The following is a 27,378-nucleotide window of genomic DNA, read 5'->3' as shown; positions in this document are numbered from 1 at the left end:
TAAAAACTGAAAATTAACAACTAGTAAACTTGTTAGTTATATTTCATGCCAAAAATGTTTTTGCAAATCTACATAAACATTTAAATTAAAAAATGCTTAAAAATGTATCATATCGTGTCTTTTGGGTTTTATAATCTCAATGAAATATACCTTAGAATAAAGTGTTTAGAAAATTCAGACAGGGTGGGGTGGAAGAGACACTTAAGAGGGAGGGGATATATGTATGCCTATGGCTGATTTACATTGTTATATGGAAAAAAACCAACACAACATTGTAAAGCAATTATCCTCCAATTAAAAATAAATTAAAAAAACATTAGAGTGAAAATTGTAAACACCAAAGAGCTCCTCTCCAGAGAAAGCTTAGTTTCAAAAAGCTAAACAAGGGCTTCCCTGATGGCTGTGGTAAGGAACCTGCCTGCCAGTGTAGGAGTGGGTTCAGGAGGATCCCACGTGCATCGAAGCACCTAACCCAGGGCGCCACAGCTGTGGAGACTGCTCCAGAGCCTGGGAGCTGCAAACCCTGGGGCCACATGCCTCAACTCCTGGAGCCTGTGTGCCCTAGAGTCCAAGGTCCACAAGAAGAGAAGGCGCCCCAATGAGAAGCCTGCACAATGCAACTAGGAGCGGCCTTCACTCGCCACAACTGGAGAAAAGCCCTTGCAGCACTGAATGCCCAGCACGGCCAAAACTAACTAACTAAAATTATTAAAAAACTAAACAAATTCAATTCTACACATAGCTAATAATGTGTATTATAAGTCATTTTAAGAATATACTTTTATTGAGATATAATTGACATAGAACATTGTATTCATTTTAGGTGTACAACATTATGATTTGCTATCTGTATATATGAGAAATGTATACCACAATAATACTACACATACACTCAAAATTTTTTTCTTGTGCAGGAAGTTTTAAGATCTATTACCTCAGCAACTTTCAAATATACTACATGTGTGTGTGTATTGTCGCTCAGGATTAAGTCGCTTCTGTCATCTCCAAGTCTGTGCCACCATGTGGACTGGGTTCTCCAGGCAAGAATATTGAGATAGGTTGCCATTTCCTCTCCCAGGGGATCTTCCCAACCCAGGGATTGAACCCTCGTCTCTTATGTCTACTGCATCGGCAGGCAGGTTCTTTACCACTAGTGCTACCTGGGAAGCAATAGTACTGTTAATTATGGACTTTCAGGTGGCACAGTTGTAAAGAATCCACCTGTCAATGAAGGCGATGCAAGAGACGTGGGTTCATCCGTTGGCTCGGAAAGATCCCCTGGAGAAGGAAATGGCAGCCCACTCCAGTATTCTTGCCTGGAGAATCCCGTGGAGAGAGGAGCCTGACAGGCGACACTTCACTGGGTTGCAGAGAGTCAGACACGACTGAGTGACTATGCATAGAGCACACGCTGTATATCACATTCTTAGGATTTCTTCCTCTTACAACTGAGTTTATACCTTTTCACCACATTACGCATTTCTCCATCACACTACCCCCAAACCTACAGCAACCACCAGTCTATTATCTAAGTTTAGTTTCTTTCGGATTCCACATATAGGTGAGATCATACACTATTTGCCTCCTATGTCTAACTTTTTCACTTAGCATAATGCCCTCAAGGTGTACCCATGTTGTTACAAATAATAGGATTTCTTTTTTATGACTGAATAAAACTCCAGTGTATATTTTCCATGTTTTCTTTATTCATTCATCTGTCAATTGATCCAAGTTGTTTCACTGTCTGGACTACTATACATACGCTGCAATGAATATGTAAGTGCATATACTTTTTTGAGATAGTGATTTTTGTTTCTTATTGATAAACACCCAGATATGGAATTGCTGGATCATATAGCAGTTTAATTTTTTAATTGTGGTGTAATTGACATATAATATTATATTTGTTTCTTTTCTTAATTTTTTTCAGGAATTTCCATACATAGTATTTTTCCATGTTGGCTGCACCAGTGTACATTCCCACCAACAGGGCCTAAGGATTCTCTTTTCTCCATAGCCTACTAGCTGCTTGTTCTCTCTTCTCTTTTTGATAATAGTCATTTTAAAGCATGAGGTGATTTCACTGTAGTTTTGATTTGTATTTTTCTGATCATTAGTGATGTTGAGGACTTTTCATGTACCTCTTTTTGAAAACATCTATTGAGATCCTCTGTCCATTTTTTAAATCATTTTTTTCTACTGAGTTTTATAAATTCTTTATATATTTTAGATATTAATCCTTTATCAAATATTTGATTGACACATATTTTCTCCCATTCACAAGTTACTCTTTCATTGATGATTTCCTTTGCTGTGTAGAGCTATTTAATGTAACCCTACTTGTTTTAATTGCCTGTGATTTATGATTTATACAAAAAAATTTATTACCTCAAATGGAGCAATGTCAAGGAACTTACCTTCTCTAGTTTCTTCTAGGAGTTCTGTAGTTTCAGGTCTTACATTCAAATTTTGATTCCATTTTGAGTTCTTTTTTGTTGTAGTTTTAAGATTGTGGTCTAGATTTACTGTTTTGCAAATGGAAATGCAAATTTCTCACACTATGTATTGAGGAGACTGCTTTTTCCTCTTTGTGTATCATTGGCTCCTTTAACACGTATCAGTTGACTGTGTGGGTTTATTTCTGGGCTCCTATTATTTCCCACTGGTCTGTGTGTTTGTTTTATGCCAACATGGTACTGTTTTGATCACTACAGTTTTGTAATACAGTTTTAAATTAGGAAGCATGTTCTTCCTAATACAGCTTTGTTCTTTCTCAAGATTGCTTTGGCCCTTTGGGGGTTTTGTGGTTTCAAAAAAAAATTGGGATTGTTTTTCCTCTTTTAGTGAAAAATTTCATTGATGTTTTGACAGGGATTGAATTGACTCTATAGATTGCTTTATGCAGTGTGGACATTTAAGCAATATGTGTTATTCCAGCCAAAAAGGACAGGATACCTTTCCATTTATTTGTTCTTTTTCAGCATCTTTTGTCAATGTCACATAACTTTCAGAGTATAGATTTTTCTCCTTCTTCATTAAATATATTCCAGATATTTTCTTTTAGATATAATTATAAATGATATTGTTTTATTAATTTCTTTCTGATTTGTGTATATTGATTTTGTATCCTAAATCTTTAGTGTATTTTTTTATTCTATCAGTTTACTTATAGAGTCTTTAAGGTTTTCTATATAATATATTTGAAAATAGAAACAGCTTACTTCTTCCTTTCTGATTTGGATGTCTTTTATTTCTTTATCTTTTCTAGTTGCTCTGGATTGAGCCTCAGTTCTATATTGAATAAAAGTGGCAAGTGTGAATTATCCTTGCCTTTTTCTTTAACTTAGATGAAAAGGTTTCAGTTTTTCATCATTGAATATGATGTTAGCTATAGGATTATGACATATGGCCTTTTATCTTGAAGTATGTTCCTTGTATACTCTGTTGAGAGTTTGGTATTGTAAGTGGATGTTGAATTTTGTCAAATGCTTTTTTTGCATCTAATAAGATGATTGCATAATTTTACCTTTCATTTTGTTAATGTAATGTATCACATGACTTGATTTGCAAATATTGAACTATCTTTGCATCACTGGGCAAATCTCATTTATGATAAATAATTCTATATTATTAAAATCAGTTAATATTTTGTTCAGAATTATTAGTCTATGTTAATCGGGGATACTAGCCTGTAATTTTCTTTTCTAATAGCATCCTTTTAAGGTTTGGTATCAGAGTAATGCTATTCTCTTAAATGAGCTTCAAAGTGTTCCCTCCTCTTATCATTTTGGGAAGAGTTTCAGATGTTTACTATTCTTAAATATTCTGTAGAATTCATCAGTGAAGCCATCTGTTCCTGGACTATTGTTTGTTTGATCACTAATTCAAACTCCTTACTTGTAATTGGTTTGCTCACATTTTCTATTTGTTCATGATTAAGTCTTGGAAGGTTGTATGTTTGTAGGAAATTATCTATTTCTTTTAGGTTTTCTAATTTGTTGGTGTTTAAATGTCCACAGCACTATCTCATAATCCTTTGTATTTCTGCCATATCAGTGGTAAATCTCCATTTCTTTTTATTTATTTGAATCTTCTCTCTTTTTACCTTGATGAGTTTTGCTAAAACTTTGTCCATTTTGTTTACCTTCCAAAAAAACCCTGCTCTTAGTTTCCCGATTTTTTTTTTTTTTTTTTTTTACTGTTTTTGGTCTCTATCTCAGCTCTGATCTTTGTTATTTTCTTCCTTATAATAATTTTAGATTAAGTTTGTTCTTTTTTCCAGTTTCTTGTAGTATAAAGTTAGCTTATTTGAAATCTCTCTTTTTTTTTTAATGTCGCATTTTTAAAATTTTTGGTAAAAAGGTCCCTCTTAAAACTGCTTTTAGTGTATCCCCTGTTTCAGTTGTTATATTTCCATTTTCATTTGTCCCAAGATAGTTTTTGATTTCTCTTTTGACTTCTTCATTGAATATTTGGTTGTTCAGTATTATGTTGTTTAGTTTCCGTGTATTTTCCAGTTTTCTTCCTGTAATCATTTCTAGTTTCATACAAAGCTGTTTGATATGATTTTGATCTTATATGTATCAAGACTTGTTTCATGAAGTAACATATAATGAATCCTGAAGAATGCTGCCTGTATGCTTGAAAAGAATGTGTATTCTGTTGCTTTGGAATGGGATTTTATGTAGATGTCTGTTCATCTCTTCATCAGTGCTGCTTTATGTGCAATTGTCTCTTATTGACTTTCTCTTTTGATGAACTATCCACTACTGAATGTGGGTGTTAAAGACTTCTACTGTTATTGTATTGCTGACTACTTCTCTCTATAGCCTCCTAATATTTGTTTTATATATTTAGGTGCTCCTATGTTGGGTGCACAAACATTAAAAATGTTATATCCTCTTGTTGGAGTCACCCTTTTATCATTATATAATGGCATTCTTTGTTTCTTGTTACAGACTTTGTCTTAAAGTCTATTTTGTCAAATCTGAGTATAGTTATCCCAGCTTTATTTGATCTCCATTTGTTTGAGATATCTTTCTATCACCACACATTCAGTGAATCTTGTTTTTTTAATCCAGTCAGCCACTATATGTTATTGATTAGAGAATTTTAAATAATTATTTATATATATGGACTTGTACTGCCATTTTATTAATGGTTGCATGATATTTTGTAATCCTATGTCCCTTTCTCTTCTCCCTGTTTCTATCTTTGTGCTTTGATGATTTTTTTTATAGTGATATGCTTAGATTTTTTTTTTTAATTTTATGTATATACTATAGGTTTTTTTGCTTTGGAATTACCATGAGACTTACACAGAATATCTTATGTTTTTGACAGTCTGTTTAAAGTTTAAAACAACTTAAGTTTTAACATGTTCTATAGGCCCACTTTTTTACTCTCTGTAGTACTATTTGACATCATGATTTACATCTTTTTATCTTGTGTATCCATTAACAAATTATTGTATAGTTTTTCCTGTTTTTATCTTTTATCCTTCACATTAGATTTATCAGTGATTAATCCATCATCATTATAACTTTAAATAATTCTGAATTTAACAACAGCTTCTTAAAGATGTCTCTTCAGCATTTCTTGCAAGCAGGTCTAGTGGTAATGGATTTCTTCAATCAACTTTTGTTTGCTTGGCAAACTATCTTTGTTTAAATTAAGAAGGTCAACTTTGTCAGGTAAAATATTTTTGGTTGTCAGTAGCTTTCTTCCTTTATCAGAATTTTGACAGTATTATTCCACTCCCACTGGTCTATGAGATTTCTATTGAAAAATTTACTCATGGTTGTATAGGGGTTCTGTTGTAAGTATTAAATTGTTCTTCTTTTGCTGTTTTTAATAAAGAGTCTCTCTTCTTTTAGCTTCTGACAATTTAATTATAATGTATCTTGGTGTGAGCCTCTTTGAAAGTGAAAGTCGCTCAGTTGTGTCCAACTCTTTGTGACCCCATGTACTATACAGTCTGGAATTTTCCAGGCCAGAATACTGGAGTGGGTAACCTTTCCCTTCTCCAGGGGATCTTCCCAACTCAGGGATCAAACCCAGGTCTCCCACATTGCAGGCAGATTCTTTAGCAGCTGAGCCACAAGGGAAGCCACAAGTGAGTCTCTTTAAACTAATCTTATCTAGAACTCTGTGTCCTCGATCTGGAGGTCAGTATCTTTCCTTAGGTTAGGGAAATTGTCATTTCTTCCAATGAGTATTGTGTCTGTTTCTATCTCTTTTTTCCTTCTTGGATGCCTTAAATGTGATTATTGCTCTGCATGATACTGTCCCATAAGTGCCTTAAGCTATCTTCAATTTTTTTTTTCTTTTTGATCATCTGATTGGATGAATTCCACTTCCCTGTTTTGAATTTGCTGATCCATTTTTCTGCTCCATCTGTTCTGCTATTGAACCCCTTTTGAATTTTTCATTTCAGTTCCTATATTCCTCAGCACTGTGTCTTTGGTACTTTCTTATATTTTGTATCTCTTGTTGAAATTCTCACATTGCTACATTCTTCTAATCGTGTCAAGCATCTTTACGATCATTATTTTCAACTCTTCATAAGTCTCTTACCTCGGTTTCATCAATGGCGTTTTCTGAGTCTTCGTCTTGTTTTGTCTGTAATACGCTTCTGCTTCTTCCTTTTCCTGGTGTCCCTGTGCTGGTTTCACTGAACTGCACACAGCACGCATCTCTCTCAGTCCTGAATGAGTGGCCTCATGAAGGAAGTGAACTGTATCACTTGACACTGCCCTAGCTCCTGGATTACGTCTCAAACTTTTGTGATCACCTAAGCAGCCTTCTTATTCTTAGTGGCTTTCAGCAGCTGAACTGTCAGTCTCTCAAACTGTAGGGTCTTACTCAGTACCTTCATGTGGTCTGATTGGAAGCTGGACATTCAGGCAACAACATTTAAAGTATGCAAATATACATCTTTCAGGGGATGATTGGGAGATGCGCATTTTCCTCTCCTATATAGGTACTGAACCCTAGGGTGGAGAGCCAATTAAGGATTATTTGTTTGTTACCATACTGTGGAAATCAACCACAAGCACTGTTACACCAAAGCCAAGCTGTCAAGAGATGCCTCCTCTCTGTGGCGCCCACAGGAGCCGGGTGACAGGCATGTGTGCAAACTCCTTTCTAGGAGGTATCAGCAAAGTGGATGGGGGCGAGGGAGAGCACAAAGGCGGTGCCCACAGGCCTCTGAGGACTCTAGACTGCACTGCAGCTGGCCCTGGATATGTGTCAAATTAAGAAACTACACTTCTTTCATGATAAGACTAGGTTTCTTTCACAAAAAGACTGGGCTGCTTTCAGTCTGCTACAGTTGTGCTGGGATCTGGGAGTTAGACATAGCGAATCAACATTTAATTATCTCTGAACGTCCCCAGTGGTCCAGTGGTTAAGAATCCACCTGCCAATGCAGGAGATGGGCTCAATCCCTGACTTGGGAAGATCCCATATGCCATGGGACAGCTAAGCCCATGGGCCAAAACTACTGAGCCTGCACTCTGGAACCCACGCGCCACAACTACCGAAACCTAGGCGCCCTAGAGCTAGAGCTGTGCAGCAAGGGAAACTGCAGCGCGAGGCCTGGGTGCGGCCACTGGAGTAGCCCCCACTCGCCACAGCTGGAGGAAGCCTGCACACGGCAACAAAGGTCCAGTGCAGCCAAAGGCAGACGAATAAAAACGTGAAGAAGTTTTCTCCGAGTTTCTTATAGCCTTGTGGGTCTTATGTACGTGAAATCCATAACTTTCAAAACCACTTATTTGGGGTGTCCACCATTCTGTGAAAATATTAAGAACTGGGGTATCAATTACGGGGTCAAGAACCAGTCACCCGAGGAGAACCTGAGAATTGTAAGTTCCCTCCTCTTTGTGTATTGTGCTGGGGGTATGGTTTACGGTGATATTGTATCTCACATCCCCCAGTCCCTTTCAATGTGCATTTTTTCTCATCTGCCCAATGTGCAGTCACTCAGCTAGTGTCCAGATTTCTTTCAGGGGGAATTGTTCTGTAGGTAGCTGTAGACTTATTGTCACCATGGGAGGAGGTGAGTTCAGGAGCCTGTTCTGACACCATCTTCAACTGGCCCATAATAAGTAATTAAAATGTATTAGGTGATATTATATATATTTTTAATTTATTTTTTATTAAAGCATAGTTGAATTATAATGTGTTAATTACTGCTATGCAGCAAAGTTATTCAGTTATATGTATATATATGAATATGAAATTATTATATGCATATATATGAATATGAAATTATTATATGTATATATGTATATGAATATTAAAAATATATATTTAAATGGTTTTCTAGTATGGTTTATCACAGGATATTGAATATAGTTTCCTATGCTATACAGTAGGACCTTGTTATTTACCTATTCTCATAGTGCTCATTCGGTAAAGCGTCTGCCTGCAATGTGGGAGACCCAGGTTAGATCCCTGAGTTGGGAAGGTCCTCTAGAGAAGGAAATGGCAACCTACTCCAGTATTCTTACCTGGAGAATTCCATGGACAGAGGGGCCTACAATCCACGGTGGGCTACAATCCATGGGGTCATAAAGAGTTGGACACGACTGAGTGACTAACATCCATATACCAGTTTGCATCTGCTAATCCCAAACTCCCAACTCAAACCCTTTCCACCCCCATCCCCACCGTGGCAACCAGTCTATTCTTTATGTCCTTGATTCTGTTTCTATTTCATAGATAGATGCAGATAATTGTATATTTTAAACAAATCCATTACTCTGCTGTACAATTCAGGTTCTAAATCTACTACTGGAAAGGAATTATCCAGAGATATAAAGATAGATTTACAGATATATTCTACAACTATCAGTTTTCTCACTAATCTCCTTATATCTGGAAGGAAGACACTCTGTTTCATGAATCTACACAGTTATCTTTCCCTTGGCAGCAGACCTGAAGCATCTCACTAGGTCCTAAGTTTATTCTTGAACATGAAAAGGCCTGGCAACATCTGGCAGAGTCAAAGGTATCACTTAGCACAAGCAGGAGTGCTCTTCTAGGAGCCAGGCTGCTGGCCCGCTGGCCAGCACTCTGTGCACTGCAGTGTCCCCTCATCGGAGTGGTAATTCACGGTCCATGGAACAGAGCCCGTGGAACACAGGTTTTATAGGATTCATCTGAACTCCCAAGGGGAACTGCGCAGGAATACCATTTTCTAAAATATCCCCCTCCAAATTAAAAAATTTCACTCTATTTAGAAATGCGTTACTATGGCTTCCCTGGTGGCTCAGTGGTAAAGAATTCGCTTGCCAATTCAGGAGACATGGGTTTGATCCCTGAGCCCTGCAGATCCCCTGGAGAAGGAAATGGCAACCCACTCCAGTATTCTTGCCTGGGAAATTCCATGGACAGAGGGACCTGGCAGGCTACAGTCCACAGGGTCACAAAAGAGTTGGACGTGACTAACTGACTAAACAACTGTTAGCATTAATACATGATGATAAATTAACATGAACTATTGCTGGTAGCTCTTTGCCAGTGTCAAGGTTGTCAGAAATTGGGAAGAAAATAGCTGAAGCCATAGAAGTCAGGTAAAGAGATAAATTCCTTGAAACGATGTCTAGCGAGCCTAGGGAACAAAGGTAAATTCTGACTGTTTTCTTTCAAAGTTAGAGTCCTTATCATGAAAACAGAGGGCAGAGAAACAGCATCTCACCACTCGACCCTAATCCTGAGAGCTACGCTGCCGACAAACCTCACCGATCCCGTGCCACAGAGTCTGTTGGACACAAACAGACGTCACGGTACAGTATCACTGAAAGTGTTTTACGTGTGGTTGGTGGTTGGTGATACACCTTTCTCTGCATATCACCAGCTCCTTTATCAATGTATCAGCTGTCCCATCTTTCTAGAAACATAACCAATACAATGAATACTTACCTTCTGTAAGTGCAATTTGCTGATGAATCTGAATCTGATCTGCCTATTATAGTAAACAAATAAATTAAGCTGTTAAGCATATATATTTTTATATTTTAAGAATTAATATACATAATCATCAATATATATCAATACTTTCAGGGTTCAATAATACTTTATATTATTTTTTGTTGCAAAAATAATGGTAATTTTTTTCAAAAACATCAATTGAATGTGTTCACTATTAATGCAGGAAAATTCAAGTGAAATAAAACTGACTTACATTGAAAGTTCTGTAAATATAAGAACACACTGCTGTCTCTAGAAGGGGTTTAGGAACTATTAAGACCACTTTAATCTATTTAAAGAGTATTATTACTGCAAATCTCAAGATTTTTATTTTTAAGTGTACATGATACCATCATTTCTAGTAGGTGATAAACTTGCCCTACATATTCCTTGAGTCCTGATTTAAAAAATATCCATTGACGGTATTTCTTGGAGAATATATGAATTAATAATATTCCTATATATGATGCCCAAGTACATTTTAAGATATAAAATTAGTTCAGAGATTGTAAGAGACACTACTCATTTTTTGAAATATAATTGGATGTCACAGGAATATTTAGTTTCATATAGTTTGGGCACACAGAACTTCCTACTCTACTTTGCATATGAGATTTCTAACATCAAGCAAATGTAAAACATCATTTTGCTGAGATAAGCTATAATGTAGTACACTGAAATCCAGGACTTTTCCCTCTTTGTGGCTGCACTTATAAAATTGTCTTCAAAAGAATAAAAGCAACATCAAATGTAATTCTATTAAAGATAATGAAAAGTTAAGTCATATACAAATTGTTGAATTGAACACTAAGTTATATTTGATGTTTGTTTCTAATTCCTAGAAAGTTATTCAGTGTTGGGGTTAAAAGACACAGGATCCAGAACCAAAGTTCCAGAAGTAAAAAGTCACATCTATTTCCTTTGTATTTTGATGCTGTGCAAATCATGTAACTTTTCTAGGCCTTTGGTAAATGGTGATAACTATAGCTCCTACATATTATAAAGTTTCTGAGGGATTAGATGCATTAATATGTGTATTACACTGAGGAACAAAGCTTGGAAAATAGTGCTTAATAAAGGTTTGCCATTGAGTATTGTTGCAGATTATATTCAAGATCATAGAACACACAGTTCCTAAGACATTTATATTTTGGTTTACTAGTAAACCTCACCTAGAAAAATTAGAGTAATTTGTTAGCAAGAAATGTTGTTTTACCATTTCAGACTTTTGTGAATTAGTTATTTGTTCATGTCATTAAGTAAACTGGAAGCACAGTTTTACCTGTTAAGAGTCTTTGATGTATTTGGAATTACCTGATTTAAACATTCCAACCCTGGTGGACAGTCTGATGAGAGTGGGATCCGTGCTAGCTCTTCAGGCACACCTGGCTGGAGCTGGACAGGAATGACAGCCGCTCCAATCACAGAAAAGCCAGGTGGCACGATTATATATTCAGACTGGGCTCTGGGGGTGCCAGGCTGCGAGGTGGAATGATGGTCAGGGACAGTATTCTCAGCCTGGGTCTCAGAACAGACAGCCGTGGGGGCACTAGAGTCATCTTTGGGGGCAGGGGAGTGGCTGTTTTCTAGAGATGCTGAAATATGAACAAATGAAATTGTTTTTAATTGAACAGAAAATTGAAAACTTTAATTTTTTAGGATTACTTCAGTTATCTACAAACTACAGTTTCCCCTCAGAAATCCTGTTTCTATTAAGCTTAAAGTTTGTGTTTTTATCATTAGTAATTTTCAATAAAATATCTGGAGTTACATGTCCACTTTTATTTTGAGGGTTTGGGGAATGTGTGTAAGGCCCATAGCCTTATTTTTATTGTTTAAAATTCAGATGAAAATATGCATGAAACCTAAGAAAGTGGGGGGAAAAAAAACCAGAAACATGATCTGGAGTCATGTACACAGAGATCCTAGAATGTTTTCATGGAAATAAGAGAGAGCATTGGGTAAGGGCCCTGGTGACTCAGAGGGTAAAGAATCCGCCTGCAATATGGGATTTGACCTGTGTTTGGATCCCTGGGTTTGGAAGATCCCCTGGAGAAGGAAATGGCAACCCACTCCAGTATTCTTGCCTGGAAAATCGCATGGACAGAGAAGCCTGGTGGCCTCGAGTTCACGGGGTCGCAGAGCGGCTAAGCACAGCACCAGGGCCCAATGTGATGGCTTGGAGCCTGCACTTCTAGCCCAAAAACACCTTACGATACATGATAATTCTGGAATTCTAACAAATGGCACTTCCCATATGTATAAAATTGGCAGTGGTTCTGTTCCCTCAAGGCATGCTTGCCAGGGTCCAGAGACGTTTTCACTGCCCCAGCCGCAGAGGAGAGCAGTACTGGCAGCCAGTGGACAGAGGCGAGGGACGCTGGTAAACACTCACTGTAAAGTGCTCAGGACAGCGTCCTGCAGAAACAGCACCATCCAGCCCCAAAGACCACAGTGCTGCTGTTGACAGCCCTGGTATAGAGGTAGATGTATGTCATTCCATCTAGTATTGTTCAAGTACTTGTCTGGCTTAACAACTTACCTGGGGGTTTAATCCATGGTGTATTCTGTTCCTACGATGCTGTGCATTAAAACATTTTAAATTATGACATTTGAGTTACAAATTTAAACTTTACAATTTCACACCCTCAGCTCTCCAGAAAATAGAATTTGAGAAGCAAGGAAGGTAAAAAGCATGTTAGGAAAATTTGTCTTAAGTATGTCATAAGCACAGTATAGGAAGAAATTTAATAAGTGTATACTCTGTATTCCACATGAATTTGTAATTACAATAAAATTTCATAGGAAATAAAGAAGAAGAAGAGAAATGGCTAACACTAAAGATGTAAAGACACAGGATCAGCTCATCTTGGGAGCTGCTAAATCAGGCGTTTCTATTTTATTCCAAATGTGATTGACAGGCCTTAGAAGATTTTAAGCAGAATAACAAATTTCATGGTCCGATTTATGTATTACAAGGTTTGGGGGAATACAGACCATTGGAATTTTTAAATTTTTTATTTTACTTTATATCAGAATAAAGTAGATTTATAATGTTGTGTTAGTTTCAAGTATATAACAAAATGATTCAATCACAAAGTATTTATTTTTTTGCAGATTCTTTTCTATATTCATTATTACGGAGTATTAAGTAGAGGTCCCTGTGCTATACAATAGATTCTTATTAGCTATCTTTTTTATTTATAGTAGTATATATATGTTAATCCCGATCTCCTAATTTATCCCTTTTCCCTTTGGCAACCATAAATATGTTTTCTAAGTCAGTGAGTCTATTTCTGTTTTGTAAATAAGTCCATTTGTATCTTTTTTTTTTTTTTAGATTCCACATATAAGTGAAATCATGATATTTGTCTTTGATTTATTTCACTTCATTTGATAATCTCTAGGTTCATTCATTTTGCTGCAAATGGCATTGTTTTGTTCTCTTTATGGCTGAGTAATATCCTGTTGTATATATCCATTCCTCTGTTGATGGACATTTAGATTGCTTCCATGTCTTGGCTTTTGTAAATAGTGCTTTAGTGAACACTGAGGTACATTTTATCTTTTTGAATTAGGGCTTTCTCTGGATATATGGCCAGCAGTGAGACTTGGATCATATAGTAGTTCTGTTTGTAGTTTTCTAAGGAGCCTCTATACTATTGTCCATGGTTCCTGTATGAGTTTACATCCCCACTAACAGGAGGGTTCCCTTTTCCCAACATCCTCTCCAGCATTTATTGTTTGTAGACTTTTTGATGATGGTCATTATGATGAGTGTGAGGTGATACCTCATTACAGTTTTGATTTGTATTTTTCTAATAATTAGTAATGCTAAGCATCTTTTCATGTGCTTCTTGGTCACCTGTATTTTTTTTTAAGAAATGCCTATTTAGATCTTCTGCCCATTTTTGATAGGGTTGTTGGTTTTTTTTATATTGAGCTGCATAAGCTGTTTGTATTATATATTTTGAAGATAAATATAATTCTTTGTCAGTTGCATTGTTTGCAAATTTTTTCACCCATTCTATGAGTTGTCTTTTTGTTTTGTTTATGATTTCCTTTGATGTGCAAAAGCCTATAAGTTTGATTAGGCCCCATTTGTTTTTGTTTTATTTGCATTTCTCTAGAAGGTGGATTGAAAAAGATATTGCTGAGATTTATGTCAAAGTGTTCTGCCTATGTTTTCTTTTTATGAGTTTTATAGTATTTAGTCTTACATTTAGGTTTTTAATCTAAATACACGGAAATATATGGTGGTACAGAATGTTCTAATTTTGTTTTTAAACATGTGGTTGTCTGGTTTTCTCAGAACCACTTATTGAGGAGACTTTTTCTCCATTGTATATTCATTCTTGTCTTCTTTGTCATAGATTAATTGACCATAGGTTCATGGGTTTTAAGCTTAAATAATGTATGAAAATTGAAATCACATCAAGCGTCTTTTCTGATCACAATGCTGTAAGGCTGGAAGTCAAATACAACAAAAAAACTCAAAAACCATAAACCTGTAGAGACTAAACAACAGGCTATTAAAAACCAATGAATCAGTGAAGAAATCAAAGAAGAAATTAAAAAAATACTGAGACAAATTAAAATTAAAACGCAACGTTCCAAAACCTAAGAGATGCAGCAAAAGCAGTTCTAAGAGGAAAGTTTATAGCAATACAATCCTACCTCAAGAAACAAGCAAAGTCTCAAATAAACAACCTACCCTTACACCAAAAAGCAACTAGAGAAAGAAAAACAATAAAACTCAAAGTTAGCAGAAGGAAAGAAATCATACAAATCATACAAACCACAAAAATACAAACTATCTTAAGTGACTGCTACAAGCAATTATCTGCCAATAAAATAGACAACCTGGGAGAAATAGAAAAATTCTTAGAAAGGTACAATCTTCCAAGACTCAACCAGGAAGAAACAGAAAATATGAAAAGACCAATCACAACTGTGGGAATTGAAACTGTGATTAAAAATTCTCAACAAACAAAAGTCCAGGACCAGACAGCTTCACAGGTGAGTGAAAGTGAAAGTTGCTCAGTCGTGTCCAACTCTTTGTGACCCCAAGGACTATACAGTTCATAGAATGCTCGAGGCCAGGGGATCTTCCCAACTCAGAGATCCAACCCAGGTCTCCCACATTGCAGACAGATTCTTTACCACCTGAGCCACAAGGGAAGCCCAAGAATACTGGAGTGGGCAGCCTATCCCTTCTTCAGCAGATCCTCCCAACCCAGGAATCAAACTAGGGTCTTCTGCATTGCAGGTGAATTCTTTACCAACTGAGCTATCAGAATGCTTTACAGGTAAATTCTCTTAAATATTTAGAGAAGATTAATGTCTATCTGGGCTTCCCAGGTAGTGCTAGTGGTAAAGAATCCACCTGTCAAAGAGAAGTAAGAGAGGTATGTTCAATGCCTTGGTTGGGAAGATCCCTGATGGAGGAAATGGCAACCCACTCCATTATTCTTGCCTGTAGAATCCTATGGATAGAGTAGCCTGGTAGGCTACAGTCCATGGGGTCGCAGAATCGGACACGACTGAAGCAACTTAGCATGCACACACATCTATATTTCTGAAACTATTTCAAAAAATTGCAGAGGAAGGAACACTCCCAAACTAAGCACTGGGATTTAAAATGAGAAGTGCAAATGCAATCTCTGTCCTAACTACCTGATGGGAAACAGAACTGTATACTTACCCTTAACGTAAAGAGATAGAACACCAGTGTGATGAAATGACTAACTAGAATCAGAAACAAATCCTCTAAAGGGAGGGACCCGGGTTTTATGACTACGCATGTGCCAAAGGACAGTGTTTGGAAGGGGACAGGGAGGAAGGAAGGGAACAGGGACAGCCTCCCTGAGACCATCAAGAGACCTAAGGCATGTAAAGTTGTTTAGTAGGCCAGTGGCAGGGAATGAACATTTCAGAAAGAAGTCCTAGGATAATAACAAACACAGAGTCTTTAAAAATCTGAAAAGAGGAAGCAACCTAGATGCCCATCAGCAGACGGATGGATAAGGAAGCCATGGTACATATACACCATGGAATATTACTCAGCCCTTAAAAAGAATTCATTTGAATCAGTTCTAATGAGATGGATGAAACTGGAGCCCATTATACAGAGTGAAGTAAGCCAGAAAGATAAAGACCATTACAGCATACTAACACATATTTATGGAATTTAGAAAGATGGTAATGATAACCCTATATGCAAAACAGAAAAAGAGACACAGATGTACAGAACAGACTTTTGGACTCTGTGGGAGAAGGTGAGGGTGCGATGTTTCAAGAGAACAGCATTGAAACATGTATACTATCTATAGTGAAACAGATTACCAGCCCAGGTTGGATGCATGAGACAAGTGCTCGGGCCTGGTGCACCGGGAAGACCCAGAGGGATCGGGTAGAGAGGGAGGTGGGAGAGGGGATCGGGATGGGGAATACATGTAAATCCATAGCTGATTCATGTCAATGTATGACAAGACCCACTGTGGTACTGTAAAGTGATTAGCCTCCAACTAATAAAAATAAATGAAAAAAAAAGAAAAAAAATCTGAAAAGAGGCCGATCTACCTGAACAGAAGACAGGGAAGTCTCCTAGGACCTGGTGACCAAATTAAGCATTTTGGTTTCCATTCTAAAAGTAATGGAAAGCCAGTGAGACTGAATATTCTCTGTAATATGTATTTCCCCCACTTTATGGATAAGAAAACTGAGGCTGGAGGTGTAATAACTTGTTTAAGATTACCACACAACTATTAGATATAGAACCCAAACCTGATGACTGATCCAATCTTTCTTGCCTTTTTTCCCACCTGAGTAATGGGGATAATTAATAGCATTTACTCTATATGATTGAGAATTAAGTGAGTTAATCTACATTAGGCACATAGAACAATGCCTAAAACACAGTAAATCCTCAATTTTAAGCTATAAAATTGTTAGCATAACTTTCCTCCTAAGACATGAGCTATATGTGGCCTTAGACTTAAAAAAGAAAACAGCAATTTTTCTCATGAACTTTCAAGTTGAGTATAACCAATTTTAATTATGTACCACCTGCTTTAATTCTACAGTGTGGATTAAATCATTCTCCAACTGCACTGGATAGATGTTATAGACTTGCTAATCATTCTTCAAAGAGCAACAGTATAAGGATTTAGAGCACAGTTCTCAGTCCTTGCTGCACATTATAATCACCTGAGGAATTAAAATTTATCAATCACTGGGTCCCACAACTAGAGTTTCTGATTTGATTTTTCTGACATAATCCCTGATAGTATTTTAAAAAGCTTCTTCTTAATACTTAAGTGAAGGCAGTGTTGAGATTTACCACCTTAAAGCTTTAAAGTTTTTCTACTGCACATTCTTTTAATTGCAAACATCCAGATGAGGTTCAGGCCACACTGCGAGTTTTCTGTCCGGACAAACCATGTAGTTCCCAAGCAGATTTGTTTGCTCAGAGTAGTATACAAAATGCATGTACCTTTCTGCCCGTAATTTTTTTTTAACTGAAATGTCATTGTTTTACAATATTATATTTGTTTCAAGTGTATAGCATAGTGATTCAGTACTTTTATAGATAATATTGTTAAAAGTTATTATAAAATATTGGCTACTGAGATGGATGTGATTTTTATCCTTCCTTCTGCTACTGTGGTGTATCACACTGATTGACTTACAAATGTTGAACCACCTTGCATCCATGGAATAAATCTCAAGAGACACAGAAAAAGCATTTGATAAAATTTACCATCCATTTATGATAAAAACTCTCACCAAAGCTAGGATAGAGGGAACACACCTCAACATAATAAAGGCCAATTATGACAAACCAACAGGTAACATCATACTGAATGGTTAAAAAGCTGAATGTCTTAATCCTAAATAAATGAAGCAAGAATGCCCACAATTCAGTTCAGTTCAGCTCAGTCACTCAGTCGTGTCTGACTCTTTGCGACCCCATGAACCGCAGCATGCCAGGCCTCCCTGTCCATCACCAACTCCAGGAGTTCACCCAAACCGATGTCCATTGAGTCAGGGATGCCATCCAACCATCTCATCCTCTGTTGTTCTTTCTCCTCCTGCCCTCAATCTTTCCCAGCATCAGGGTCTTTTCAAATGAGTCAGCTCTTCGCATCAGGTGGCCAAAGTATTGGAGTTTCAGCTTCAGCATCAGTCCTTCCAATGAGCACCCAGGACTGATCGCCTTTAGGATGGACTGGTTGGATCTCCTTGCAGTCCAAGGGACTCTCAAGAGTCTTCTCCAACACCACAGTTCAAAAATTGTGGGTGGTTAATGGCCACTATTACTACCTCAATTTACCATTGTATCAGAAGCCCTTGTCACAACAGACAAGAAAAAGAAACAAATGACATCTAAATTGGAAGGGAAGGAGTAAAAATTATCACCACTTGCAGATTACTATATATAGTATATATATAGTATATATAAGTATAAGTATATATATAGTATATATATATATATATATATGAGGCTTCCCGGGGGGCTCAGTGGTAATGAATACGCCTGAATGCAGGAGATGCGGTTTGATCCCTGAGTCAGGAAGACGCCCTGAAGGAGGAAATGGTAGACCATTCCAGTATTCTTACCTGGTAAATACCCTGGACAGAGGCCTGGCAGGCTACAGTCCATGGGACCACAAGAGTCAGACATGACTTAGCAACTAAACAACAGCAGCAATGTGTGTGCGTGCATGTGTGTGTGTGCGTGTGTGCGTGCATGTGTGTGCGTGCGTGCGTGCATGTGTGTGTGTGTGCGTGCATGTGTGTGCGTGTGTGCATGTGTGTGCGTGTGTGCGTGCATGTGTGTGTGCATGCGTGCATGCATGTGTGTGCGTGCATGTGTGTGCGTGCATGTGCGTGTGTGTGTGAGAAAACCCTTAAGTCTCCACAAAAAAACTGTTAGAATAAATGATTCAGTAAAGTTGCAGGATACAACAGACTAGTATACAGAAGTCTCTTGCTTTTTGATACAGTAATAATGAACTATCAGAGAAGGAAAGTAAAGAAAAACTCCCATTTCAAATCACATAAAATAGCTTTCCTGTATAGCAGAAACTAATACAACACTGTAAAGCAACTGTATCCCAATGAAATTAACAACAAATAAAAATCACACAAAATTAAATACCTTGGAACAAACTTATCCAAGAAGGTGAAAGACTTACACTCTGAAAACTAAAAACACTGAAGAAGGAAACTGAAGCTGACTCAGAGAAGTAGAAAGGTATTCTATGCTCTTCAACTGGAATGTTTAGGATTAATAAAATGGTTATACTACCCAAAGCAATCTATAATTTAATTCAATCCCTATCAAATTACCCACAACAGAACTAAAGCAATTTTTTTTCACAGAACTAGAACAAATAATCTGAAAATTTACATGGAATCATAGAAGACCTAAAATTGCCAGAACAATCTTGTGAAAAGAGTACAAAGCTGGAGATAGCAACCTCTCTGACTTCAGACTAACTACAAAGCTATAGTAATCAAATAGCATGGTACTGGCACAAAATCCCTTTTGGTCCTAGGCCCCCAGGTCTCTGCCTACTTGACAATCTGGTATACCATGGACTTTGCCAATGGATAATTCTGAAACCTGCCTTTGTCTGGATGAAATTTTCTGACATCTTATATGCGGTGGTTCAAAAGAAAAACATATTCCCTAGTTTGTAGTGAGGTAAGGCATGATTCAGCATGCATACAAAAGTAAAGCTTTCATACATATTACGAAATAAAAATGAAAATTATCCCAGGTAGCTAAGTTTCTATTGGTTGCAGCTTCCAGATTTAAGCAGTCGCTGCTTCTGTGATGCTCAATGAATACAATTAACTCCAGATAATAAATGACTCAAACACCTCTAGGGCTAAGTCTCCTAAATATGATTACATGACCACAATTTTCAGAATAAAAGGAGAATCAATAAACTCTTTTATTAAACATGTATTTTGGGGTTTAATTTATGTACAGATTTATATTTCATCAGATAAATCTAAACTTATTATTGTTTTTATTACCTTTACATGTTTTTACTATCCTCTATAAATAAAAATTACTTTTATGATATTTATTCATGTGTGTGCTCAGTCGCAAAGTCATGTCCAGCTCTTTGCGACCCCATGGACTGTAGCCTGCCAGACTCCTCTGTCCACGGGATTCTCCAGGCAAGCATACTGGAGTGGGTGCCCTTTCCTTCTCCAGGGCATCTTCCCGACCCGGGGACCAAGCCTGTAACTCCTGTGTCCCTGCACTGGCAGGAGTCCACCACTGTGCAATCTGAGGAGCTACGTGATGTTAACATTTATGAAAATACACCAAACAGAAGTCAAGAACTAGGCTGCTGCTGCTGTTGCTAAGTCACTTCAGTCGTGTCCAACACTGTGCGACCCCACAGACGGCAGCCACCAGGCTCCGCCGTCCCTGGGATTCTCCAGGCAAAAACACTGGAGTGGGTTGCCATTTCCTTCTCCAGTGCATGAAAGTGAAAAGTGAAAGTGAAGTTGCTCAGTTGTGTCCGACTCTTAGAGACCCCATGGACTGCAGCCTGCCAGGTTACTCTGTCCATGGGATTTTCCAGGCAAGAGTACTGGAGTGGGGTGCCATTGCCTTCTCCAAGAACTAGGCTACCAATTTCATTATTGTACTTTCAATAAAATACACTTCTATGATAAATACATATACCGGGACAGAAGACAGATATAAGCGCATCAAGATCTTGTGTGGATTTGTTTTCAACACCTTTGAGTAAATAATAAGGAGTATGATATCTGGATTGTATGTTAAGAATATATTTATTTTTTTAAGAAACTGACAAACTACCTCTCAAAGTGGCTGTACCATTTTGCATTCCAACCAGAAATGTATAAGATTTCCTATTGCTTCATATCATCACCAGCATTTGGTGTTATCAATGTGCCAGAAAATTGGAGATACCAAGAAAACATTTCATGCAAAGATAGGCTCAATAAAGGACAGAAATGGTAGGGACCTAACAGAAGCAGAAGATATTAAGAAGAGGTGGCAAGAATACACAGAAGAACTGTACAAAAACGATCTTCATGACCCAGATAATCACGATGGTGTGATCAGTCACACTCATCTAGAGCCAGACATCCTGGAATGTGAAGTCCAGTGGGTCTTAGGAAGCATCACTACAAACAAAGCTAATGGAGGTGATGGAATTCCAGTTGAGCTATTTCAAATCCTGAAAGATGATGCTATATGTCACCAAATTTGGAAAACTCAGAAGTGGCCAGAGGACTGGAAAAGGTCAGTTTTCATTCCAATATTGCCAAAGAAAGGCAATCCCAAAGAATGCTGAAAACTACCCCACAATTGTACTCATCTCATGCACTAGTAAAGTAATGCTCAAAATTCTCCAAGCCAGGCTTCAGCAATACATGAACTGTGAACTTCCAGATGTTCAAGCTGGGTTTAGAAAAGGCAGAGGAACCAGAGATCAAATTGCAAACATCTGCTGGATCATTGAAAAAGCAAGAGAGTTTCAGAAAAACATCTATTTCTGCTTTATCGACTATGACAAAGCCTTTGACTGTGTGGATCACAATATACTGTGGAAAATTCTGAAAAAGATGGGAATACCAGACCACCTGACCTGCCTTTTGAGAAATCTGTATGCAGGTCAGGAAGCAACAGTTAGAACTGGACATGGAACAACAGACTGGTTCTAAATAGGTACAGGAGTACATCAAGGCTTTATATTGTCATCCTGCTTATTTAACCTATATGCAGAGTACATCATGAGAAATGCTTGGTTGGAGGAAGCACAAGCTGGAACCAAAATTGCCAGGAGAAATATCAATAACCTCAGATATGCATATGACACCACCCTTAAGGCAGAAAGTGAAGAGGAACTAAAGAGTCTCTTGATGAAAGTGAAAGAGGAGAGTGAAAAAGTTGGCTTAAAGCTCAACATTCAGAAAACTAAGATCATGGTATCTGGTCCCATCACTTCATGGCAAATAGATGGGGAAACAGTGGAAACCGTGGCTGACTTTATTTTTCTGGGCTCCAAAATCACTGCAGATGGTGATTGCAGCCATGAAATTAAAGGACTATTGCTCCTTGGAAGAAAAGTTGTGACTAACCTAGACAGCATATTGAAAAGCAGACATTACTTTGCCAACAAAGCTCCATCTCGTCAAGGCAATTCTTTTCCAAGTAGTCATGTATGAATGTGAGATTTGGGCTATAAAGAAAGCTAAGCACTGAAGAAGTGATGCTTTTGAACTGTGGTGTTGGAGAAGACCCTTGAGAGTCCCCTGGACTGCAAGGAGATCTGACCAGTCCATCCTAAAGGAGATCAGTCCTGGGTGTTCATTGGAAGGACTGATGTTGAAGCTGAAACTCCAATACTTTGGCCACCTGATGCAAAGAGATGACTCATTGGAAAAGACCCTGATGCTGGGAGGGATTGGGGGCAGGAAGAGAAGCGGATGACAGAAGATGAGATGGTTGGATGGTATCACCGACTCGATGGACATGGGTTTGGGTGGACTCCAGGAGTTGGGGATGGACAGGCAGGCCTGGTGTGCTGTGGTTCATGGGGTCATAGAGTCGGACACGACTGAGCGACTGAACTGAACTGAAATGAATGTGCCAGATTTTGGCCATACTAATAAGTGACAAACTTACTTGTCATCTGTATATTTTCTTTTGTGAGGTGCTTAGATCTCTTTAGTCCCTTCTAGACTTAAAGCTCAGATCCTGGTCACCCCCAGCAGAAACTTCTATTGGATCACCCTTGGCGAAGGAGCACAGTGGGGAAGTCACTTGAGACTGAAAACTTAAGTTTTTCGGCCCAATTTTCACAGGATTTTATTGTTGTTAAGTTTGAGTACTTTGTATGTTTTACATGTAGTTCTTTATCAGATGTGTCTTTGCAGATATTTTCTCTCAGGATGTCTCTTGTCTTCTAACACGCTTGATATTGTCTCTTTTTGCAAAGTAGAAGTTTTTTATTTTAATGAAGTTCAGCTTATTAACTGTTTCTTTCATTGGTTGTGATTTTGGGGTTATATTAAAAAAAAATCACTATACTCAAGATTATCTAGATTTTCTCCTGTGTCATTTTTTAGGGATTTGATAGTTTCACTCTTTACATTCAGGTCTATAGTACACTTGAGTTAATTTTTGTGAAGAGTGTAAGGTCAGTGTCTTGAGTCAATTTTTGCATGTCAATGTCCAGTTGCTCCAGCACTATTTGTTGAAAAATCTTTGTTCCATTGCAAGCCTTATTCCTTTGTCAAAGATCAGTTGACTATATCTATGGGTATCTACTCTGGACTCTCTATTCTGTTCCAATGACAAATATATTTGTCTACTCTTTTGCACTTGCCACATTGTCTTGATACTGTAACTATCATAAAGTCTTGATTTTGGGTAGCATCATTCCTCTTTGCTCTTCACAGGATTTTGTTCCTAACATTTCCCTCTAATATATATTGTTTTCCCCTTTAGAATCTTAAAATTTTAAAAAGAGAAGGTCTTCATTTATATCCTTGATCAATATCTATTTTATTTAGAATTTTCTTAGAGAAAAACAGACTGAACTTAATGGTTGTTACTTATTTAAACCTATATATCTGTATATGTTAAGAAATATACATAGGGGATATATCTGAGAATTTTAAACAATGAACATATTAAATTCACTATCTGTTAATTAGTATGATTTGAATAAACTTTATGTATATATAATGTACACAGAATAGGGAAAACTTATCTGGTGGAACACTGACAATTATATAATTTATTCCCAATAATATTAGAATTTCTTAGGTTACTCTTAGATTTTTTTTTTTCATTTATTTTTATTAGTTGGAGGCTAATTACCTTACAATATTGTAGTGGTTTTTGTCGTACATTGACATGAACCAGCCATGGATTTACATGTATTCCCCATCCAGATCCCCCCTCCCGCCTCCCTCTCCACCCGATCCCTCTGGGTCTTCCCAGTGCACCAGGCCCGAGCACTCATCTCATGCATCCAACCTGGGCTGGTGATCTGTTTCACCCTTGATAATATACATCTTTCGATGCTGTTCTCTTGAAACATCCCACCCTCACCTTCTCCCACAGAGTCCAAAAGTCTGTTCTGTACATCTGTGTCTCTTTTTCTGTTTTGCATATAGGGTTATCATTACCATCTTTCTAAAGTCCATATATATGTGCTAGTATGCTGTAATGTTCTTTATCTTTCTGGCTTACTTCACTCTGTATAATGGGCTCCAGTTTCATCCATCTCATTAGAACTGATTGAAATGAATTCTTTTTAAGGGCTGAGTAATATTCCATGGTGTATATGTACCACAGCTTCCTCATCCATTCGCCTGCTGAAGGGCATCTAGGTTGCTTCCATGTCCTGGCTATTATGAACAGTGCTGCGATGAACATTGGGGTGCACGTGTCTCTTTCAGATCTGATTTCCTCGGTGTGTATGCCCAGAAGTGGGATTGCTGGGTCATATGGCAGTTCTATTTCCAGTTTTTTAAGGAATCTCCACACTGTTCTCCATAGCGGCTGTACTAGTTTGCATTCCCACCAACAGTGTAAGAGGGTTCCCTTTTCTCCACACCCTCTCCAGCATTTATTGCTTGTAGACTTTTGGATAGCAGCCATCCTGACTGGTGTGTAATGGTACCTAATTGTGGTACCTCACTTTCTAACACCATACACAAAAATAAACTCAAAATGGATTAAAGATCTAAATGTAAGACCAGAAACTATAAAACTCCTAGAGGAGAACATAGGCAAAACACTCTCTGACATAAATCACAGCAGGATCCTCTATGACCTACCTCCCAGAATATTGGAAATAAAAGCAAAAATAAACAAATGGGACCTAATAAAACTTAAAAGCTTTTGCACAACAAAGGAAACTATAAGCAAGGTGAAAAGACAGCCCTCAGATTGGGAGAAAATAATAGCAAATGAAGCAACAGACAAAGGATTAATCTCAAACATATACAAGCAACTCCTGCAGCTCAATTTCAGAAAAATGACCCAATCAAAAAATGGGTCAAAGAACTAAACAGACATTTCTCCAAAGAAGACATACAGATGTCTAACAGACACATGAAAAGATGCTCAACATTACTCATTATCAGAGAAATACTCTTAGATTTTTTAAAGGGTGAAAAGGGGGCTTTTGTCTATATCTTGTCTATGGTCCAACTACTGAACTAGCCATTAGATTCTGGAGCATAACAACACAAAGCAAATCGTGCCCTTTCTGAAACCGAGTAAAACATAGTCACAAAAACCAGTAACGACAGGATGAACACTATAGGGAGGAAGATAAACAAAGCAAAGTACTTACTTTGGTTGTCCATGATCTAAAGAGTTCTGAAAAAGAAGACCTCATATTAATACTGTCTGCAGATTTATATGTCAAATATGACAGTTGAAGCAAGGTTCTCTAAAGCAATACCCTCACACATGACATATTCCTCTTTATTCATACAGTCTAGCCAATCTGGCCATTTAAATCCTTTTGGCTTGACCCCTTCCACATTACTATTTCTGAGTAGGACTTTAGAAGTTGTAGGGCAGCCCAGGACAGTTACAGTTTTTCCAAGACTTAGGAGGAGAGGGCAAAATGAGGCAGAAAGTCATGAAGAAAAGCTGTGAGCCTAGGACCCTACATGGTAACCAAGTTAAAAATCAGAGACTTCACAAGGTACGGAACCCTAATGGGAGCATGTGACCCAGTGTCCATCCTCAAGGCTGGGCTCTAGGCGTGGTCCAGCACGAGAAGGAGAAAGGTGAATTACGAGGTCACGCTGTTACAGATGTCTCTGAAAATTCCAGGTCCTTTGGGTATGTTCTGCCCAGCTTAAGTGACAAATTTGATAAGACTTGATCCACTGTCTTGTTTATCAGTACATGCCCTTAGCCAAAAAAACATAAACTGAGGGACTATAGTTGCTGAAATACCATGATAGTCCAACTGAAACTTTGTGGTGGTTATTTCTACAGAAACCAAACAACAAACAAACCAAAAAAATATATTTTTGCCAGTACTTCTGATTTTAGTGCCTTGATCCTATTTTAGTCTTTCCCACTACTATCCAGTCACTACTTTCCCCTTTTTCCACTTTAAATCCTAATCCCCATATGTTGTTTTAAATAATACATGTGATAAAAGCTCTTACCTGGTTGATTTATTGTGAGCCACATATCAATATGAATTAGTTTTCCCCTCTCCCAGGCCTTCTCTGGTCTCTGCTGCCTCTTTAATAACTCCTTCTACTGTATTATTCTAAATGCTAAATAAAAGTCAATTGATCCTCTGTATCATTAACTAAAATTTGGTGTTTCCAAGAAGAAACCATATTTCTCTTTTTCTAGGTTAGTTATTTATCATTGCCTGCTTTAATTATTTAATAATATAGTAAAACTCTTAAGAATATTCCAATTATAGTACTTCTCAATTATATATAATCAAGAAGTTTAGAAATAGGCAGTATCCCTTATAAACACACTGGACTAAACAGCTAAGTTTGTACTTAACGGCTGTTCCTCAAAGGATCACTCTGTAATACACTTAGATTTTAAAAACTGTTCTTTGGCCTTTAACCAACTTAGCAATTTTAAGGGACAGTTGTTTCAGTTATTCTCATCTTGCCCACAATATAAAAAAGGCACTCATAGTAAGGAAAAATCCTGCCTAGTACCCACAGGTATTATATTGTTTACAATAAAATTTTAAACAAATCACTGAATCGGAAAAAAAAATCTACAATTTCTGGAGTGAAAATCTATATATTTGAGATTGGAAAAAAATTTAATTTAAAATACACTTCTTAGTATTTAGTTATTTGAGCCCAGGAAATTTAGTGCCAGTCAGAAACAAAGAATATGCTAAAAAGAAGGAATTTATATACTACTGCTGTGCATCATGGGGCTTCCCAGGTGGTGCTAGTGGTAAAGAACACACCTGCAGTGCAGGAGACTTCAGAGATGTGGTTTTGATCCCTGAGTCAGGAAGATCCCCTGGAGAAGGAAATGTCAACCCACTCCAGTATGCCTGCTGGAGAATCCCATGGGCAGAGAAGCCTGGTGGGCTATAGTTCAAAGGGTCACAAAGAGTCGGATGTGACTGAAGCAACTTAGCGCACATGCACGCTATGCATCATGTTAGGTGCAGGTGGAGGTTCTTAAACAATGGAAAGTTCCAGAGTCCTTGCCAGATGAGTACCAACTACGAATATAGGAGTATTAACCTTTCACGAGATCAGAAACGATTCCTGTCTTTCATGGAAATTGAAGGAAGGGAAACTAAACAGACTCTAACAGAGCTCATCTGCTTAAATTTCTTTTTTCCTTTCTACTTGGTCTCATCA

The 27,378-nt window shown here is 37.6% G+C and overlaps 1 protein-coding gene across 1 annotated transcript in view; it reads right to left on the bottom strand.

Moving 5' to 3' along the window:
• Nucleotides 1-27,378, bottom strand: part of LOC110139147 (phospholipid scramblase 2-like) — a 44,706-nt gene that overhangs the window by 11,685 nt on the left and 5,643 nt on the right. Inside the window, exons 2-4 of the mRNA XM_020896763.2 lie at nt 25,353-25,378; nt 11,293-11,573; nt 9,931-9,973 (exon numbers count right to left, since the gene is read on the bottom strand). Of these exons, the coding sequence (XP_020752422.1) occupies nt 9,931-9,973; nt 11,293-11,573; nt 25,353-25,365 (337 nt within the window). The 5' untranslated portion in view covers nt 25,366-25,378. The remainder of the gene's footprint in view (nt 1-9,930; nt 9,974-11,292; nt 11,574-25,352; nt 25,379-27,378) is intronic.

This window comes from Odocoileus virginianus, chromosome 4 (genome assembly GCF_023699985.2).
Source record: "Odocoileus virginianus isolate 20LAN1187 ecotype Illinois chromosome 4, Ovbor_1.2, whole genome shotgun sequence".
In the NCBI taxonomy this organism is placed as follows: domain Eukaryota; kingdom Metazoa; phylum Chordata; class Mammalia; order Artiodactyla; family Cervidae; genus Odocoileus; species Odocoileus virginianus.
This window is presented reverse-complemented; position numbering and strand designations above follow the sequence as displayed.